General features: G+C 46.2%; 2 protein-coding genes across 5 annotated transcripts in view; one reads left to right on the top strand and one right to left on the bottom strand.

Moving 5' to 3' along the window:
• The window catches only part of CIMAP1D (CIMAP1 family member D), a 48,916-nt gene extending 29,813 nt beyond the window's left edge, over nucleotides 1-19,103 (bottom strand). The window contains exon 1 of one of the 3 annotated variants that reach the window (XM_056518034.1): nucleotides 18,962-19,103. Coding sequence is in view for 1 of the 3 variants with exons in the window: in XM_056518033.1 (XP_056374008.1) it covers nucleotides 18,962-19,070 (109 nt within the window). In the remaining 2 variants the exon portion in view is untranslated. The remainder of the gene's footprint in view (nucleotides 1-18,961) is intronic. The other 2 variants (XM_056518035.1, XM_056518033.1) reach the window with 2 other exon arrangements.
• A 148-nt stretch (nucleotides 19,104-19,251) lies between these two features.
• Nucleotides 19,252-21,779, top strand: part of LOC130268460 (hippocampus abundant transcript 1 protein-like) — a 34,888-nt gene continuing 32,360 nt past the window's right edge. The window contains exon 1 of one of the 2 annotated variants that reach the window (XM_056518030.1): nucleotides 19,252-19,440. In XM_056518030.1, the coding sequence (XP_056374005.1) occupies nucleotides 19,357-19,440 (84 nt within the window). In that variant the 5' untranslated portion in view covers nucleotides 19,252-19,356. Of the gene's footprint in view, nucleotides 19,501-21,779 lie in introns of both variants that reach the window. The other variant, XM_056518031.1, reaches the window with a different exon arrangement.

The following is a 21,779-nucleotide window of genomic DNA, read 5'->3' as shown; positions in this document are numbered from 1 at the left end:
CGAATACGAGCCAGTAAATCATGCTCAGAGGGAGGAAGAGTTTGTTCCCAACACTTGACAATAAGAATCTTTGCAGCTAAAACAGTATGCATGAAGAGTTTAAAGGGCCTTTTAGACAAAGTAGGATGAGAGAGGTAAAGGAGATAAACCAGAGGATCCAGAGGGACCGAGACACCCAGGGCCCCGAGTAGAAGGTGTGCCAGAAGGGGACAGGACCAGAAAATATGAAAGACCCTGCCCAAACCCACCCCACAGTGCCAGCACTGAGGAGGAATAGAAGGGTTAAGTCTATTCAAAAGTTCAGTGTTATGGTACCATCCCATAAATAACTTATATTGGGTTTCCTTGTAAGCAGTACATATAGAAGCCCTGGATGCCCTTTCCAAAAATCACCCTCCACTGGGGCAAGGTAATGGTAGTATTCAAGACCTCCACCCAACGGGCCATATAACGGTGAGACGGGGGTGTACCGTTCGGGGCATGGAGGAGCAGAGAGTAGATATCGGAGAGAAGGCCCCTCATCTAAGGTCCACTACGGCATAACCGCTCAAAGCCAGTGGGCAAAGAGACAGATACAGTGCCAGTAGAGAAGGACAAAAAGTGCTGCAATTGCAGGTAGCGGAAATGCTCGGATGAGGGGAGATCCCAACGAGATGTCAGCTGCTCAAAAGGTGAAAAGGTGAGGGAACACAAGGCTAGATCAACAACATCAGCCCAACAGAATAGACCCCAGGAACCCCACTCCCGCACCATAATGGAGGACATACCGGAAGGAAAATCAGAGGGATAAAGGAAAGACCGTAGAGGAGAGAAAGGAGAGGACAGTCGAAACCTCCAAGAATAATAACCCCAAACATACCGAGAAAAACCCATAGGACCTAAAAGAGGGGAGGGTGAAACAGTTGATACAGGAGTGGACCAAAGGAAAGAGTTATGGTAGACAGGGGCCAGCCACAGCTTTTCCAGCTCCATCCAGCAAGTATAAGCATGGTATGTAGACCAAGACACGAGGTGGCGCAAATGAGCAGCCCAGTAATACTTTGCAACATCAGGGACAGCTAAACCCCCATATTCCGACCAGCCATCATAACCGACATTGGCAAACGATGCCTCTTCCCGTCCCAAATAAAGCGGAAAACAGTGAACTGAAAAGAGCGAAGGGCCGACAACGGAACAAGGGTAGGCAACGTCTCGAATAAATAGAGTAGCTTTGGAAGGATCATCATCTTGACCGCCGCCATGCGGCCGAAAAAGGAGATATATTGCGAAAACCATTTGTCAAGAAGAGCCCTAAGATCCCTTAAGAGGGGGAGGTAGTTAGTAGAATAAAGAGAGGAGTATCGGGAAGTGATATGTACCCCTAGGTATTTAATGGCAGAAGAGGACCACTTGAAAAAATAGTTGGAGAAAAGAAGGGTAGATAGGGATACAGGCAAGTTGAGAGGTAGAGCTTCCATTTTAGAAAGGTTAACTTTTTAGCCAGAGACCACCACATAGGCACAAAGAGCTTTATAGAGATTTGGAAGGGAGAGTAAGGGGCGAGAGAGTGTTAAGAGCACATCGTCAGCAAAAAGACAAATCTTAAACTCTCTGTCGTGCAAAAAGATGCCAGTGATATCCAGGTCCCCCCTAATCATAGCTGCTAAAGGTTCGATACATAAAGCAAAGACCAGGGGGAGAGCAGACAACCCTGACGGGTGCCATTAAACAGAGGAAAGGTCGGAGAAGGAGCGTGAGGGAGCTTGAGGGAAGCAGTGGGAGACGAGTAGAGACCCTGCAGAGCCGTAAGAAAGTTACCCGAGATACCAAATTTCTGGAGCGTAGCAAAGAGGAAAGGCCACCCCAACCTATCAAAGCCTTTTCAGCATTTTTCAGCAAACTAAGGATTAGTGCCTGTTCCGACCTCTGATTAACCAAGTCAATAAGGTCCACCACCCTCCTAGTATTGTCCCCGCTTGGCGGCATGGGATAAACCCAATCTGGTCCTTATGGATCAGAGAGGGGAGAAAGGCACATAAGCGATTCGCCAAAATCTTGGAGAATAGCTTCAAATCAGAATTAAGGAGGGCAATGGGTCTATAACTGGAGCAATCATGGGGGTCCTTTCCAGGCTTGGGAATCAAGGTAATTAATGTGGAAAAGTCTGCGGCATCCCCCCCCCCCCCATAAAGGAGTTAAAAAGAGGAACAAGTGTAGGGGAGGAGGTCATATAATATAAGTACGCAAATCCATCCGGACCTGGGAGCGACCAGCAGGAAGGGACATAAGGATGCCCGAGAGCTCCTCCTCTGTTATCGTAGCATTAAGGACCCCACGGTCTGCCTCCAACAGGGTAGGCAAGCAGCATCGGGAGAGGTAAGCGTTTAGAGCAGCTTCGCGGTCACCAGGTGCGGATGGAAGCTGAGAAGGAAGGGAGTAAAGACCAGAGTAATAGTCAACAAAGAGGCGAGAAATAGCAGCAGGGTGATAATGAAGGACACCCGAAGAATCTTTAATGGCTGACAGAGATTGGTCGACCACACGGTCAAGCAGGCGCCTGGCTAACATAGTATGGGCTTTATTCCCCTTCTCGTAAAAACGCTGTTTGGCATACAGCAGTTGCCTTTCAACCCTATGAAGAGCCAGGTCACCCAACTGGGAACGAGCAGCCACCAATCGCCGCAGGGTCGAGACTGAGGGAGTGGACAGTAAGAGAGATTCAAGGCGGGCAATCTGAGTTCTGAGTTCCTGGGAGCGAGTCAGAGCGTCATGTATCATGCGTGCACCCAGTGCTATACAGTGTCCGCGTACTACCGATTTATGAGCTTCCCAGAGAATAGCCTGGGAAGAAACTGAGCCCACTTTAACAGCAAAGTAATCAGACAAACACTTCTGAACCGACTCCTGGGAAGGCAGCGATTTGAGGAGAGAGTCATTGAGACGCCAATGACAACTCCGGAGAGAAGAAGGGGAGGAAGAGAAAGAAAGGAAGACAGGACAGTGATCAGACCAGGCGATACAGTCCAGAGAAGCATCAGATAGCATGCGCACCATGGGAAGATTTCCAAAGAAGTAATCTATGCGTGTGTGCAGTTTGTGAGGGTGAGAATAGAAGGTAAAAGAACACTCGGTCGGATGGTTGATTCTCCACAAATCATATAAAGAAGAAGCCCCTATTAACCGCCGAAAAAGGATAGCCAGACACAACTGGGCTGGCGCAGGGGGGCCGCCAATACCGAGTGACGGTCCAGAGAAGGAGAAAAAACAAGGTTAAAATCACCCCCTAGCGACCAGGCAGAAGAGGGGTATCTATGTAGTTTAGCAAGAACTCGACGCAAAAACGGTATCTGCGACGTGTTAGGGGCATAAACATTACAGAGTAGCAAAGGCACCCCTCCCAGGATCCCCTCCAGCACCACATAACGCCCCTGCGGGTCGAGAAAGGTAGAGGAGACTTGAATCGGACAGGATCTAGAGATAAGAATTGTAATCCCAGCTACCTTCCTATCATTAACAGCAGAATAAGCCTGAGGATAGAGGTGGTGCAGAAATTGGAAGGATCCAGTATGGTCAAAATGCATCTCCTGAAGAAAGACGATATCAGCCCGCTGGGAGACCTACTCCCTCTGCAACAAGTGCCTCTTAGAGGGAGAATTAAGGCCCTTAACATTCAAGGAGACACACTTGACCATAATGGAGGTAGAGGGGAGGACAGAGCAAATGACGGCACATACTTACAAAGTCCAGTTGATAGACCAGAGAACACCACTGGATGGAGCCTGCGAGGTATAAACCCTGTAGGAGAGAAGAGGGAAAAACAGAACCTAGAGGAAAAGAAAAACAGTGAGATCAAGGGAGACAGAGGGACACAAAAGGGCTGACAAACTGACAACAACAAACAAACATCACAACATGAGACAAACAAAAAACAGAGCACATCAATAAAGTGAACCATTGACCAACTAGCCAATGCGGAGGCCAAGACCACCGAAGTGGGAAAGAAACCAAGGCATGAGCTGTCCATTGCTATAGCCTCTGGGAGAACACCAATCAATAGCGGTCGCCGTCAAGGCTGCACACCGCTCCGAGGTCATAGCAAAAAAACGTAAACATAATAACCAAGCAAGTGAAAAAAAATGCAAATCCACCAGGGTAAAGAGAACAAGCAAAATACAACAGTTACAGCAGGAGATCAGGGCCCACAGTATAGTGTCAGGGAGTCCCAAGCAAGTGCAGCAAGGGAAAGTCACAGGACTGCAAACAATGTTTCAAGGGGGTCTCCGTGGGGGGCCGCCAAGGTCCCGAGAGGGAGCTTTCTTCCGCGACTTCCTCTGGGTGTCCGATCGTCGGGACTGAACAGGCTGCCAAACAGGGGGCAGAGGGGGAGGGGGGTGAGTCAAGTCCTAATCGACCAACTGGGGCATCGGCAAGTCCAAGGCAGAGCAGAAGGGGGCCAGATCAGAAAAAGAGCGAAGAACAGCAGCGAAGAGTGTCAATCTTTGCGGGCATGTAGGGCAAATGGAAAGTTCCAATGATAGGCCACCTGATGAGAACGAAGAACAGCAAGCAAAGGTTGGAGCATCCGTCGCTTTCATAGCATGAGCCAGGACAGGTCTTGGTAGAGCTGGATAGGGGCACCATTAAAGGCAAAGTTCCGAAGAGACCGAGCCTTGGCCATGATGGCTTCCTTGAACTGGAAGTGCACACAGCAGATAACATCCCTCGGGTTACGGGATGTAGACTTGGGGCGGAGGGCCCTGTGCGCCCTATCCAATTTGATCCTGTGAGAAGACAGTTCCCCCAGGATAAGATTAAAGATGGCTTCAAGAGTGGCATGAAGATCCTCCTCATGGGTGGCCTCCGGCAGCCACCTCACCCTGATGTTGTTGTGCCGGCCCCTGTTGTCCAAATCCTCTACATGGGCATGTAGGTCACACATCTGAGAGATGTAGCATGGAGTTAGGCGATGTAGGTCCTAGTGGTGTCATGAGCATCCTCTAAACCTTCCACTCTTTCAGAGACATGTTGCAAATCCTGGCGCATGGCCGATATCTCTGCCCTACAGGCATCTTTAACTTCGGCAAAGAGCATACGAAAGTCCTCTTTAGTTGGAATTTGGGAAAGGAGCAAACTAAAGTCCGGCAGAGGACAGAAGAGCAGGAGGGCCAGAGCAGGAGGGAGCAGGATGGTCATCCCAAGAAAGGGATGGGGTTCCTGGGGGCGGGAATAAAGAGCCCTGTGCAGGGGAGGTGGCCCCTGGAGGGGACAGGTGGGGGGCACTGGCCGCCATCTTGTTGTGGGCCCAAGGCTGTTGCGATTTAGGAGGCACAGGTGGAGCAGCACAGCCTGAGGCAAGGCCCTGGGGGCGAGAGCAGAGGGATACAGGAGACCCCGGCGTCCGGAGCGGTACAGAGCAGTCCCACAAGGGGGGGGGGACACAGGGCTATAACAGGGTTTTTAACGCTAAGCGGTGGGAGTTCCGGCTGGTGCGTCCGCTCAGCTCAGCATCCAGGCCACGCCCCGTCCCTTTTTTGCTTTATATAGATGAGCAGTTGAAGTTTAGTAGCTGTTTCAATTACTAAGATACTGATATTAGTTGCCATTTTTGCAAAAGTGAAAACAGAAAGTGTAGTATCATTGGTTGTCAATTTTGAATTAGCTTTGTCAACATGCGCTATCAATGACAAAGGGGCAGTTTTATCATCACTTGCTAAGTCAAATGTCACAACCAATATGGCCAACATGACATCTGCAATGAATAGGAAAACTGCAGCATTCCTGTATGTAGAATAAAAATACTACTGTTTAACCCCTTAAAGACCAAGGACGTATGAGTACGTCCTTGGTCCCGCTCCCGTGATATAACGCGGGGTCCCACGGTGACCCCACATTATATCACGGCGGGCCTGGCTTCATAGTGAAGCCGGGACCCGCCTCTTATAGCGCGCAGCACTGATCGCGGTGCCGCACGCTATTCCCTTTAGCCACGCGCTCAAAGCTGAGCCACACGGCTAAAAGTGAAAGTAAAAAGTGCCGGTTAGCTCAGGGAGCTGTTCGGGATCGCCGTGGTGAAATCGAGGCATCCCGAACAGCTGTACTACAGGAGGAAGGTCTCTTACCTTCCTTCCTGCAGTCCGATCGCCGATTGAATGCTTCAAGCCTGAGATCCAGGCTTGAGCAATCAATCGCCGAAAACCCTGATCAATGCATCCCTATGGAGATGCATTGAACACAGTTAAAGATCAGTAAATGGGGGCTATAATATTGCAAAAGAAAAGTGTAAAAAAATCATTAACCCTTTCAATTATCCCTTCCCCTAATAAAAGTTTGAATCACCTGGCATTTCCAATAATAAAAAAAAACTGTGTAAATAAAAACAAAAATAAACATATGTGGTATTGCCGTGTGCGGAAATGTCCGATTTAAAAAAAATATACCGCTAATTAAACCGCACGGTCAATGGCGTACGCGCAAAAAAATTCAAAGGTCAAAAATTGCTTATTTTTGCTCACTTTTTATATCATGAAAAGATTAATAAAAAGTGATCAAAAAGTCAGATCAATGCAAAAGTGGTGCCGACAAAAACTTCAGATCACGGCGCAAAAAATGAACCCTCATAGCGCCCTGAACACGGAAAAATAAAAAAGTTATAGGGGTCAGAAGATGACAATTTTAAACGCATACATTTTCCTGCATGTAGTTATGATTTTTTTCTGAAGCAATACAAAATGAAACCTATACAAGTAGGGTATCATTTTAACCGTATGGACCTAGAGAATAAAGATAAGGTGTCATTTTTACCGAAAAATTTACTATGTACAAACGGAAGCCCCCAAAAGTTACAAAGTTCAATTTTGTCGCACAATGATTTTTTTTCCTGTTTCGCCGTAAATGTTTGGGTAAAATGACTGATATCATTACAAAGTAGAATTAGTGATGCAAAAAATAAGCCATAATACAGATTTTTAGGTGCAAAATTTTAAGAGTTATGATTTTTTAAAAGTAAGGGGGGAAAAACGAAAGAGCAAAAACCGAAAAACGCCCGGTCATTAAGGTGTTAAACTTGACTAACAAAAGGTATTCCTGACCCCAAAACACTTTCCTTTCCCCCTGTTGCCATTTGCTGGTGCAGAACATTTGTCAAATAATCTGGTGGAAGAATACAATATGTTAAGTAGGGATTGTCTAGGAGTTGAAATAATTTTACCTATAGAATAATCACCTGCGCATCGTGGCCTTGTAGCACCTACCAAAAATACACCGGGAAGGACAATAATTTGAGGGATAACATCCTATCTTATATATTGATTGGTACACTATGGGCTTATGTTTCACTATACAAAAGTGTAATAGACTATGATTCAGTTTACAGTAAAAAAAAAGGTATACATTGCAATGCCTCCTTTATTATATAGGTTAATGGGAAACAAATTGCTCTGTATGGCATATAGCTGCATCTGTTAACTAATTTTAGAAACAATAGCATGGGAATACCATTGTCTTTTAGGCACATTAAATAGGCACTGTTAGATTCAAAAAACAAAACATTAACCTTTCTAATATACTTCATAAGAAAATGTTATTTCCTTTTTATAGAAATCATGGCTAAAAAAAATCATGAGTTTGTCCAAGCTGACGCACAGGCATGGACAAAGTCCAGTAAGTGAGGGTGAGCTAGTACTCTGTGCTCTCTCCTGTCTGATGCTACTCCTCTGTGCTTTCTCCTGTCTGATAAGACTCCTCTGTGCTCTCTCCTGTCTGATAGGACTCCTCTGTGCTCTCTCCTGTCTGATAGGACTCCTCTGTGCTCTCTCCTGTCTGATAGCACTCCTCTGTGCTCTCTCCTGTCTGATAGCACTCCTCTGTGCTCTCTCCTGTCTGATAGCACTCCTCTGTGCTCCTTCCTGTCTGATAGCACTCCTCTGTGCTCTCTCCTGTCTGATAGCACTCCTCTGTGCTCTTTCCTGTCTGATAGCACTCCTCTGTGCTCTCTCCTGTCTGATAGCACTCCTCTGTGCTCTCTCCTGTCTGATAGCACTCCTCTGTGCTCTCTTCTGTCTGATAGGACTCCTCTGTGCTCTCTCCTGTCTGATAGGACTCCTCTGTGCTCTCTCCTGTCTGATAGGACTCCTCTGTGCTCTCGCCTCTCTAAAAGGACTCTTCTGTGCTCTCGCCTGTCTAATAGTGCTCCTCTGTGCTTTCTCCTGTCTGATAGGACTCCTCTGTGCTCTCTCCTGTCTGATAGCACCCCTATGTGCTCTCTCATGTCTAATAGTGCTCCTCTGTGCTTTCTCCTGTCTGATAGCACCCTTATGTGCTCTCTCCTGTCTGATAGGAATCCATGGTCTAGATTGCATATAGACTTTGCAGGTCCAGTCCAAGGACAGACATTTTTCCTTATTGTTGATTCCTTTTCCAAGTGGCTGGAAGTTGTACCAGTGTCCTCTGCCACCACAAATACTGTCATGTTCTGTCAAGTTGTAAGGAGGCTGTTCGCAACACATGTATTACCTGATAATATTGTGAAACCTGAAACAATACCTGATACAATTGTGTCAGACAATGGGCCACAAGTTACATCTTCAGAGTTCAAAGTATTTGTGGAAAATAATCTTATTCACCATGTTACAACAGCTCCATTTCATCCATTTTCAAATGGACGAGCAGAGCTCATGGTTCAGACTACTAAAGATGCTTTATGGTCTATTCACATGTACAGTATTCTGCGCAGATTTCTTGCGCAGGATTTTCTGCTGCAGATTTCAATGTAAACTGAACACAGCTTGAAATCCTGTGCATCAAATGTGCACAGAATACTGTACGTGTGATAGACCCTTAGGGTACGTTATTTTACGCTGCAGATCTGCCGCTGAAGGACCCTCTGTATTCTGCCTTTACATATGCCTGCTCGGACACAGTGCTATGTGCGAGTCGCCAAGCGCATGCGCAGTATACTCGCACATCGCGGCAGCTCTCGGCCAAGCTCATTGAGCAAGGGGAGCGGTCGGCTCATTTTTGTGCCGTATGCGCTTTTACAACCGGACCTAAAACCGCGGTTGACCACAGTTTTAGGTCCGGGGAAGCGCAAGGTTTTAGCTCTCTGCTGCCGTATGTGTTCCTGTATGGGAGATAACGTGATGTGAACCAGCCCTTACAAAGTGATGGCCATACTCTAAGGCGGCACATAGACCAACTAAGAAGCAGAGAAGACAAATGTATATGACCTGCTACTGAAAGATATCCAAACCCTAGGACAACAACAGTTCAGAGTGATGACCTACACCCCCCTCCTCTTATCCAACAAGAGGAACAGTCTTTACCATCAGATGTGCCTGAGGATAATGAACCACTTGTAAAGAACACTTCAAATGGGAATTCTTCATATTCATCGGACCGTCCAAAACAAGTTATTCATCGCCTCTGTTATTTAGATAGTTATGTTCTCTAAGATTGGAGGATTGTTATGTATTGTCAGTTATGTATGCCCAGTGCCACTAGATGGCTCTGTAACTGGGAAGTTATGAAATAGTATAGCAATGTCAGGTACTTTAACCCCTTAACAACACGGACGTAAATGTACGTCCTGGTTTGGCGGTACTTCGCGCACAAGGACGTACATTTACCTCCTGTGTATGACCGCGAGCATCGGAACGGTGCTCGCGTCATACACGGCAGGTTCCGGCTGCTATCAGCCATTAACCCCTCAGATGCTGTGATCAATACAGATCACGGCATCTGCTGCAGTGCGGTACTGTAACCTCTTCAGGACACAGGGCGTATGGATACGCCCTGCATTCCGAGTCCTTAAGGACACTGGGCGTATCCATACGCCCGTTGGAAATCCGGTCCCCACCGTTAGCCGGTTGGGGACCGGAGCCGGATGCCTGCTGAAATCGTTCAGCAGGCATCGCGACATATCGCACAAGGGGGTTATGATGACCCCCCATGTCGGCGGTGGCCGCAGATCGCTGGACAATTCAGCCCAGCGATCTGCGGCGGATTCCGGGTCAATCGGGTCTCCAGTGACCCGGTGACCCAGAATTGCAGGCTGTTCGGAGCCGTCTGATGGCCCCGAACAGCCATAGCTAGCAGGGGTGAGGTGGCACTGGTGCCACCTCACGAACGCCCTGATTCGTCGGCCGGTTTACCTGCACCTGATGCGGGTGTCACTCCCGCAACCCGCTTCGCCCCTCTTCCGGAGGACGTGATCGGGTGCGGGAAGAGGACCCCGGCAGCTTGGGACCCCGATCACCGGCGTCCCTGTTGGGATCGGGGCCCCAGGAGCGGTGGCGAGGGACTGACCTGCAGCGGCAGCGTGGATCAGCAGTTGGTGCAGCGGCGGCGTGGATCAGCATTTGGAGCTGAGTTACAGCCTCCTGCTGTTGCTTAGCAACAGCTGCCGACATGCAAAAAGGGCATGCTGGGAGCTGTTGTTATGCAACAGCAGGAGGCAGATCACCACAACTCCTATGGAAAAGTGTACCTTCAGCTGTTGTATAACTACAACTCCCAGCTTGCACAAACAGCTAAAGTGACTGCTGGGAGTTGTAGTTTTGCAACAGCTGGAGGCACACTGGTTGTGAAACACCGAGTTAGGTCACAAACTCAGTGATACATAACCAGTGTGCCTACAGCTGTTGCAAAACTAAAACTCTCAGCATGTACAGTCTGTCAGCGCATGCTGTGAGTTGTAGTTTTGCAACAGCTGGATGTTCCCCCCTCCCCAATGTGAACGTACAGGGTACACTCACATGGGCGGAGGTTTACAGTAAGTATCCGGCTGCAAGTTTGAGCTGCGGCAAATTTTCTGCCGCAGCTCAAACTGCCAGCGAGAAACTACTGTGAACCCCTGCCCGTGCGACTGTACCCTAAAAACACTACACTACACTACACTACCACAAAATAAAATAAAAAGTAAAAAACACTACATATACACATGCCCCCCTCCCCTCCCCAATTAAAATGAAAAACATCTGGTACGCCACTGTTTCCAAAACGGAGCCTCCAGCTGTTGCAAAACAACTACTCCCAGTATTACCAGACAGCCACTGACTACCCAGGCATGCTGGGAGTTTTACAACAGCTGGAGGCACCCTGTTTGGGAATCACTGGCGTAGAATACCCCTATGTCCACCCCTATGCAAGTCCCTAATTTAGGCCTCAAATGCGCATGGCGCTCTCACTTTGGAGCACTGTCGTATTTCAAGGCAACAGTTTAGGGTCACATATGGGGTATCGCCGTACTCGGGAGAAATTGTGTTACAAATTTTGGGGGCTATTTTCTGCTTTTACCCTTTTTTTAAATGTAAATTTTTTAGGAAAACAAGCATTTTAGGTAAAAAAAAAAATAATATTTTTTTTTTTACATATGCAAAAGTCGTGAAACACCTGTGGGGTATAAAGGTTCATTTAACCCCTTGTTACGTTCCCTGAGGGGTCTAGTTTCCAAAATAGTATGCCATGTGTTTTTTTTTTTTTTTGCTTCCTGGCACCATAGGGGCTTCCTAAATGCGGCATGCCCCCAGAGCAAAATTTGCTTCCAAAAAGCCAAATGTGACTACTCCTCTTCTGAGACCAGCAGAGCACTTTTCACCCCCATATGGGGTGTTTTCTGAATCGGGAGAAATTGGGCTTCAAATTTTGGGGGGTATTTTCTGCTATTACCCTTTTTAAAAATGCATTTTAGGTTAAAAAATGTATTTATTTCTTACATTTGCAAAAGTCATGAAACACCTGTGGGGTATTAAGGCTCACTTTATGCCATGTTACATTCCCTGAGGGTTCTAGTTTCCAAAATGGTATGCCATGTTTTTTTTTTTTTTTTTTGCTGTTTTGACATCCTAGGGGCTTCCTAAAGGTGACATGCCCCCCCAAAAACCATTTCAGAAAAATTCTCTCCAAAATCCCCTTGTCGCTCCTTCCCTTCTGAGCCCTCTACTGCGCCCGCTGAACACTTTACATAGACATATGAGGTATGTCCTTACTCGAGAGAAATTGGGCTACAAATACAAGTGAAAATTTTCCTTTTACCACTTGCAAAAATTGGGTCTACAAGAACATGTGCGTGTAAAAAATGAAGATTTTGAATTTTCTCCTTCACTTTGCTGCTATTCCTGTGAAACACCTAAAGGGTTAATACACTTACTGAATGTCATTTTGAATACTTTGGGGGGTGTAGTTTTTATAATGGTGTCTTTTATGGGGTATTTCTAATATGAAGACCCTTCAAATCCACTTCAAACCTGAACTGGTTCCTGAAAAATAGTGAGTTTGAAAATTTTGTGAAAAATTTCAAAATTGCTGCTGAACTTTGAAGCCCTCTGGTGTCTTCCAAAAGTAAAAACTCATAAATTTTATGATGCAAACATAAAGAAGACATATTGTATATGTGAACCCAAAAAATATATATTTTGAATATCCATTTTCCTTACAAGCAGAGAGCTTCAAAGTTAGAAAAATGCAAAATTTTCATTTTTTTCATCAAATTTGGGGATTTTTCACCAAGAAAGGATGCACTTTTTACCACTAAGTTAAAGTAGAATATGTCACGAAAAAACAATCTCGGAATCAGAATGATAACTAAAAGCATTCCAGAGTTATTAATGTTTAAAGTGACAGTGGTCAGAATTGTAAAAAACGCTCCGGTCCTTAAGGTGTAAAATGGCCTGGTCCTTAACCCCTTCAGGACGGAGCCCATTTTGGCCTTAAGGACCGGAGCGTTTTTTGCACATCTGACCACTGTCACTTTAAACATTAATAACTCTGGAATTCTTTTAGTTATCATTCTGATTCCGAGATTGTTTTTTCGTGACATATTCTACTTTAACATAGTGGTAAATTTTTGTCGATACTTGCATCCTTTCTTGGTGAAAAATCCGTAAATTTGATGAAAAATTTGAAAATTTAGCATTTTTCTAACTTTGAAGCTCTCTGCTTGTAAGGAAAATGGATATTACGAATACATTTTTTTTTGATTCACATATACAATATGTCTACTTTATGTTTGCATCATAAAATTGACGTGTTTTTACTTTTGGAAGACACCAGAGGGCTTCAACGGTCAGCAGCAATTTTCCGATTTTTCACAAAATTTTCAAACTCAGTATTTTTCAGGGACCAGTTCAGGTTTGAAGTGGATTTGAAGGGTCTTCATATTAGAAATACCCCATAAATGACCCCATTATAAAAACTACACCCCCCAAAGTATTCAAAATGACATTCAGTCAGCGTTTTAACCCTTTAGGTGTTTCACACGAATAGCAGCAAAGTGAAGGAGAAAATTCACAATCTTCATTTTTTACACTCACATGTTCTTGTAGACCCAATTTTGGAATTTTTACAAGGGGTAAAAGGACAAAATTTTTACTTGTATTTGTAGCCCAATTTCTCTCGAGTAAGCACATACCTCATATGTCTATGTAAAGTGTTCGGCGGGCGCAGTAGAGGGCTCAGAAGGGAAGGAGCGACAAGGGGATTTTGGAGAGTACGTTTTTCTGAAATGGTTTTTGGGGGGCATGTTACCTTTAGGAAGCCCTTATGGTGCCAGAACAGCAAAAAAAAAACACATGGCATACCATTTTGGAAACTAGACCCCTCGGGGAATGTAACATGGGATAAAGTGAACCTTAATACCCCACAGGTGTTTCACGACTTTTGCAAATGTAAAAAAAAAATAAAAAATTTTACCTAAAATGCTTGTTTTCCCCCCAAAAATTTATTTTTAAAAAGGGTAATAGCAGAAAATACCCCTAAAAATTTGAAGCCCAATTTCTCCCGATTCAGAAAACACCCCATATGGGGGTGAAAAGTGCTCTGCTGGCGCACTACAGGTCTCGGAAGAGAAGGAGTCACATTTGGCTTTTTGAACGCAAATTTTTCTCTGGGGGCATGCCGCATTTAGGAAGCCCCTATGGTGCCAGGATAGCAAAAAAAAAAAACACATGGCATACCATTTTGGAAACTAGACCCCTCGGGGAACGTAACAAGGGGTTAAGTGAACCTTTATACCCCACAGGTGTTTCACGACTTTTGCATATGTAAAAAAAATTTTTTTTTTTACCTAAAATGCTTGTTTTCCCAAAAATTTTACATTTTTAAAAAGGGTAAAAGCAGAAAATACCCCCCAAAATTTGTAACACAATTTCTCCCGAGTACGGCGATACCCCATATGTGACCCTAAACTGTTGCCTTGAAATACAACAGGGCTCCAAAGTGAGAGCGCCATGCGCATTGGAGGCCTAAATTAGGGATTGCATAGGGGTGGACATAGGGGTATTCTACGCCAGTGATTCCCAAACAGGGTGCCTCCAGCTGTTGCAAAACTCCCAGCATGCCTGGACAGTCAACGGCTGTTCGACAATACTGGGAGTTGTTTTGCAACAGCTGGAGGCTCCGTTCTGGAAACAGTGGCGTACCAGACGTTTTTCATTTTTATTGGGGAGGGGAGGGGGGCTGTGTAGGGGTATGTGTATATGTAGTGTTTTTTACTTTTTATTTTATTTTTTGTGTTAGTGTAGTGTAGTGTTTTTAGGGTACAGTCGCACGGGCGGGGGTTCACAGTAGTTTCTCGCTGGCAATTTGAGCTGCAGCAGAAAGTTTGCGGCAGCTCAAATTTGCAGCCAGATACTTACTGTAATCCTCCGCCCATGTGAGTGTACCCTGTACGTTCACATTGGGGGGGGGGACATCCAGCTGTTGCATAACTACAACTCCCAGCATGCCCGTCGGCTGTCGGTGACTGCTGAGAGTTGCAGTTTTGCAACAACTGTAGGCACACTGGTTATGTATCACTGAGTTTGTGACCTAACTCAGTGTTTCACAACCAGTGTGCCTCCAGCTGTTGCAAAACTACAACTCCCAGCATGTACGGTGCATGGTGTACGGTGACTGCTGAGAGTTGTAGTTTGCAACAGCTGGAGGCACACCGGTCGTGAAACACTGAGTTAGGTAAAAAAAAAACTCTGAGTTTCACAACCAGTGTGCCTTCAGCTGTTGCAAAACTACAACTCTCAGCAGTCACCGACAGCCAACGGGCATGCTGGGAGTTGTAGTTATGCAACCAGCAGATGCACCACTACAACTCCCAGCATGCACTTTAGCTGTTTGTGCAAGCTGGGAGTTGTAGTTAGACAACAGCTGAAGGTACACTTTTCCATAGAAAGAATGTGCCTCCAGCTGTTGCAAAACCATAAGTCCCAGCATGCCCATAAGGGAATGCTGGGAGTTGTGGTGGTCTGCCTCCTGCTGTTGCATAACTACAGCTCCCAGCATGCCCTTTTTGCATGCTGGGAGCTGTTGCTAAGCAACAGCAGGAGGCTGTCACTCACCTCCAACGATCCAGACGCTGCAGGTCAGTCCCGCCGCCGCAGCTGCTCCTGGGGCCCCGATCCCAACAGGGGCGCCGGGGATCGGGGTCCCCAGCACCCGGGGTGCACGTCCCGCACCCGCTCACGTCCTCCAGAAGAGGGGCGGATCGGGTGCGGGAGTGACACCCGCAGCAGGCGCCCTGATTGGTCGGCTGGTAATCCGGCCGACGAATCATGGCGATCGTGAGGTGGCACCAGTGCCACCTCACCCCTGCAGGCTCTGGCTGTTCGGGGCCGTCAGAGACGGCCCCGAACAGCCAGTAATTCCGGGTCACCGGGTCACTGGAGACCCGATTGACCCGGAATCGCCGCAGATCGCTGGACTGAATTGTCCAGCGATCTGCGGCGATCGCCGACATGGGGGGGCATAATGACCCCCCTGGGCGATATGCCGGGATGCCTGCTGAACGATTTCAGCAGGCATCCGGCTCCGGTCCCCAACCGGCTAGCGGTGGGGGCCGGAATTCCCACCGGCGTATGGATACGCCCTCGGTCCTTAAGGACTCGGGATTCAGGGCGTATCCATACGCCCTATGTCCTGAAGAGGTTAAGGGGTTAAGCGGTACAAAAATATAAAGGTATCTAGCCATGGATATAATTTTAATCGTTTTGATCCTCAGAATAAAGAACACATGTCATTTTTACCATAAAGTGTACAGTGTGAAAACAAACCACTCCAAAATGTGCAAAATGAATGAGCTGCCTCCGGACAGGGTAATGGGGGCGGGCGGGACCGCGCACGAGGCCAGTGGAGCTGGCCAATGCGTGCAGCCCCAGCTATCAGCGTGCTCGCTCTCACCTGTTTGATTAACAGGCGGGAGCGAGAACCGCAGTGACTGGATTTCGACTCATTGCCAGGCTGAAATTAGTCGAAATCCAGTAGTGACGTCACTGCAGAATGCATTCGGCCACTAGGAGGGCGACCCCTAGTGGCCGCATTTTAAAGGGGTTTTTAAACTTGTTTAAAATCACTTTTTTTTTATTAAAGTATATTAGAGATATGTTGTAGTACTTAAGTACTACAACATATCAATTTTTTTATTTCATGACTGTGCCCATTTAAGGTGAAAATGGGCTTGGTCCTTAAGGGGTTAAAAGAGATCTGTAGTGCTCTGAACTTATCCCCTATCCGAAGGATAGGGGATAAGTTATAGATCGCAGGGGTCCGAGCACTGGGGCCCCCGCGATCTACCGAACGGGGCTGTGGCAATGTGCAAGAAAGGGGCGTTCCATCCCCGCATGACACAGCAGCCGGCACGCCCCTCCGTGTATCTCTATGGGATTCATGGAGGGGCGTGCCAGCTGCCGCGTCATGCGGGGATGGAACGCCCCCTTTCCTGCACATTGCCGCGGCCCATACAGGAGATTGCAGGGGGGGGGGGAGCCAGCTCTCGGACCCCCACGATCTATAACTTATCCCCTACCCTTCGGATAGGAGATAACTTCAGAGCACTACAGATCTCCTTTAATCCTTGTCATGAATGTAAAAACTAATTGTTTTTTTAGTTCAGTCTGCATTTTGTTTGACCAGTAAAAAGACATAAACCAATGTTGTTGCATCATATTAATTATAACTAAAGGAGTACTCCGGGATATGAAAACGTATCCCCTATCCTAAGGATATGGGATATGTTTCAGATCGTCGGAGGTCCCCCCATCTCCCGTACAGGGCCCTAACCGTCAATGTCAAGGAGGGGTATCCGACCACCGCATGACACAGTGGCCCACATGTCCCCTCAATACCTCTCTATGGGAGAGCCGGAGCACTACATTCAGCAGTCTCAGGCTCTGCCATAGAGATGTATAGAGGGTGCTCGTCGGCCTCAGCGTCATGCCGTCGTCCAAATGCGCTGTTTTGGCAAAGAGCCAGGGGCTCCCGTACAGGAGGTCTGGAACTTATCCCCTATGCTTAGGATAGGAGATACGTTTTCAAATCCCGGAGTACTCCTTTAAAGGGGTATTCCAGGCCAAAACTAACTGATAGTTATTAGCTTCTGAATTTGAGTTGCTGTTTTCTGTCTAACTGCTCTCTGATGACTCACTTCCCGGGAGCTATGCAGTTCCTATGGGGATATTCTCCCATCATGCACAGCTCCCGGGACGTGACATCATCATTGAGCAGACAGAAAACTTCAGAAGCTAATAACTATTGGAAGGATTAAGATTTTTTAATAGAAGTAATTTACAAATCTGTTTAACTTTCCGGAGCCAGTTGATATATAAAAAAAAAGTTTTTGCCTGGAATACCCCTTTAATTACAAAACATAACACGTCTCGAAAGCAGTCACTAGGGATGGGATCAGCTGCCCTCTTATACAGTATACTTCGGCATCCCATTTTCGTCATGATGCTGACCGATACGATTTATGGGGCAGGGACGCAGTGTGATTGTACCCCTAGTTTCACAATCTGCCCAGTCTGACTAAAATGTTGCCCTCCTGACCTATAGGGTCAACTATACTGGTGCCATAGAGGAATAATGGGGGAGATTTATCAAAACCTGTCCAGAGGAAAAGTTGACCAGTTGCCCATAGCAACCAATCAGATCGCTTCTTTCATTTTTCAGTGGCCTTTACAAAAATGAAAGAAGCAAACTGATTGGTTGCTATAGGCAACTCAACAACTTTTCCTCTGGACAGGTTTTGATAAATCTCCTCCAATGGCATTTACTGGACTGAACAGTAATTGTGTAGGTTATCACTGATCCATACCGGAATCACCGCCATGCCCAACCTGAATGTATCCCTCCCATCACCGTTTACATTTTTTTTTTTTTTAGGCTGCATTCACACCACGTTTTTGCAATACAGTTCCCGTATCAGGTTTTTGAGGATTTCTCAAAACCTGACTAAACTGTATTAAAACGTGTGTACAAATTTTAACCCGTATACAGTTAAAAACCGTATCCGGTTTGAAAAATGACATCCGGTTGCATCTGTTTTTTAAGAAATAAACGCATACGTTTTTAACTTTTCACTCCATTTTGAATAAAGTTTTACTTGTTTGATTGAAATTTCAAGAAAAAAAACTGTGCAAAGTCAAAAACCGTATGGTGAAAACCGGATGGAACTGTATGCACATACAGTTGTGTACGGTTCCCATTGACTCCCATGTTTTAAAAAAAAAAACGTATACGGTTTAATACAGTTTTTCAACCGGACCTAAAACCGTGGTAGACTACAGTTTTGGGTACAGGAAAAAAACTGACAAAACCGTACAGGATGCAAAACGGACACAACCTGATGCATCTTTTGGCATACGGTTTTCAATGGAGAGTCAATGCATACGTTTACCAATATGGTTCCATACGGTTTTCACATAGAAAATGTATACAGGAACTGTATTGCAAAAACGTGGTGTGAATGCAGCCTTACCCAAATAGCAAAAGGCAGCAATAGGACCCATGCCATCTAAAGCAGTCTTTCCCAACCAGTGTATCTCCAGCTGTTGCAAAACTAAAACTCCCAAAAAGCCCGGACAGCCTGTTGTAGTTTTGCAGCAGCTGGGGGCAAACTGGTAGGAAAACACTGCTCTAGACCGTATGGTGCACATCCGATAGATTATTAGAGTGCACGCGTAAATCCAAGCATAAAAAGGCGGGTATTTAGTGAAGTGACCTGTGGAATAGCGCGCGCAGCTGGTCGCAGTCGGACACATAAACATATGGAAGCAAGAGGCATGCCATCCAGCCAGGATGACAGCTCGCACTCGTGCCCCTCTCAACATGGCCGACTTCACCCGTCCTCTATCCCTCTTGCGTCACGGGATTCAGCCAACCAGCACGTACGTCGTGTGTTAAGGACGAGCGCCTTAGCCAATAAGAATGCTCAGAGATCTGGCCGCAGCCTTTCATTGGCCCTTCATTAAGCAAGGGGCGGAGTGAGCGGCGGAGGCCGGAAGCGAGGAATGATGCCGAGGGAGCCGCCGTTTCCATGGCAGTGTGGCCCGGTGAGCTGTGAGGGCCTGGTCCCGGAGCCTTTCCCGTTGTCGGGATGACGGGCCTGCGCTCACCATGACCAGAGAAAAGAAAAAGAAGAAGAGGCTGAATCGCAGCATCCTGCTGGCTAAGAAGATTATCATTAAAGATGGAGGGACGGTGAGTGCCAGGCTCTCCGTATGTCAGGCAGGTAGTGAGTGAAACGTATGGCAGCAACTGGTAAGTGAGCTATGAGGTCACAGCTGGGTTACGTCATTTTCATCATATAGCACTCTCATGGCAGTAACTTTTAATGGCATGTAAAGCTGGTCACCATGCCCTCCAGCACCAGCTGTGATCACTAGTTTAAACTTCATTTTTAACAATGGCATATGCCATTTGTATTGGGTATAGGGGAAGGACGTGCCAGGTGAGAGCTGTTAGATGGCCTAATGTTCATAGGGTGCACTACATCCTTCACAAGGGTGAGCTGCCCACTACCCACCCAGTTTGGGGTGGCATAAATCAGATTAGGGCACCAGTCTTGTGTAACACGCATCTCCCATGCATAATGCCTTGCTATGAGAGGCTAGTGATGCCATCTGTAAGTTTAGTGACACGTATTGGCGCCATGCCACCTGCACGAGCCTGGCTGTCACTCACTGCATTCACACCACGTTTTTGCAATACGGTTCCTGTATACGGTTTTGGTGTAAAAACTGTATTGCAAACCGTATGTATAGACCTGTCATTGAAAACCATATGCCAAACGTAGCATCCGGTTGTGTACGTTTTGCATCATTTATGGTTTAATCCGTTTTTACTCCCGTACACAAAACCATAGTCTACTACGGTTTTATGTCCGGGAGGAAAAACTGATAGAAACTGTATATGTTTTTGTTTTTAAATGGTGGTGCAAACTATGGGAACTGTGTGTGCGTACGGTTCCATCTGTTTTTCACCATACGGTTTTTTGACTCTGAACAGTTTGTTTTTTTTTTCTTGGAATTTCAATCAAACAAGTGAAACTTTATTCCTAATGGAGTGAAAAGTTAAAATTGTGTTTTTCTTAAAAAAAACTGATGCAACCGGACATAATTTTTCAAACCGTATACAGGTTAAAGTTTGTTCACATGTTTTTATACAGTTTAGTCAGGTTTTGAGGAATCCGTTTTGCATCAAAAACCTCATACAGGAAGTGTATTGCAAAAATGTAGTGTGAATGCAGCCTAAGCCAGTGTTTCGAAACCAGAATGCCTCCAGCTGTTGCAAAACTACAACTCCCAGCATGCCAGGACAGCCGAAGGCTGTCCTGGCATGCTGGGAGTTGTAGTTTTGCAACAGCTGGAGGCACGCTGGTTGGGAAACACTGCACTAAGCCATAACATATGTCCAGAAGGATATCAGAACATTATGTTTTAGTTCAGTGTTTTCCAACCAGGGTGCCTCCAGCTGCTGTAAAACTACAACTCCCAGCATACCAGGACAGCCAAAGGGGAAACTGCCTTAGAATCACGTGTACAGTATCCTGCGCATATTTGATGCTGCAGATTTTCATGTAAAGTAAATGGATGAACAGAGCTTCAAAGCCTGCGCATCAAACATGTATAGGATACTGTATGTGTAAAAACAACCTAAATTAGTTTGTTACCCCCTATCCACAGGATAGGGAATAACTAGCTAAGTGAAGAGGGTCCGATTGTAAGGACTCCCAATGCCCCCTGAAGGAATGGAGACGCAGTGTGCTGGCTCATCTTATACTCCATTTATTCTCTATGGGGCTTCCAGAAATTGCCAAGTTCAGTGCAAGGCAATGTTGGGAAGCTCCATAGAGAATGAATTGGGCACTGGCACTGGTACTCCATTCATGAGGACATATGACTTGTCAGCGAGTATAGGGCACATATATTATGTTAGGATAATCCCTGGGTGTGGCTGCCACATCAGGTGAGAAAAAAGGTAAAGGGACCCCTCTTCACTACATAGATGCAGGTCCTGTAGAGATGCCATAAATATGGGAATATCCCTTTAAACGTTCAGAAGTTGCACGATAACCACTTTGGTGTATGTTACATCTGACTTATTTGTAGCAAGAGTCTTTGGAGAGCCCTATTTTTGCTTTGCAGTAGTGCCTGGAAACCAGTCCGGTGGGTATTCATGTGCTGTGTATAAAGTGGTGTGGTACACTGGGGAATCATGTGGCATCAGGTAGGGAGGGGTTAGGCTTGTGGTGCCTGACACACTGCCAATATGAGTGCTCCATGCTGAGCAAATATTAACTCGGGAGCCGGTTACTGTGCGTGCCCTCCACCCCCACCGCCGTCTGGCATTCCAATAAATTCAGTGAGTGTAATGCAAACCATGAGGAGAATTTATTATTGGTTTTACCCTCTTTTTGTTGTGTTGATTTGTCGCACAATTTATCGCAAAGCCTTCAATTTGTCACAAATCCAAACCGCCTCAGACCTTGCTTACAAAACTGGCCATGGAGAGAATTTGTAAAAAGTTGCACATTTTGC

The sequence above is a fragment of the Hyla sarda genome, chromosome 1, assembly GCF_029499605.1.
Source record: "Hyla sarda isolate aHylSar1 chromosome 1, aHylSar1.hap1, whole genome shotgun sequence".
Classification (NCBI taxonomy): domain Eukaryota; kingdom Metazoa; phylum Chordata; class Amphibia; order Anura; family Hylidae; genus Hyla; species Hyla sarda.
Note: the sequence above shows the minus strand (reverse complement) of the source record. Positions and strands in the feature narration are given on the sequence as shown.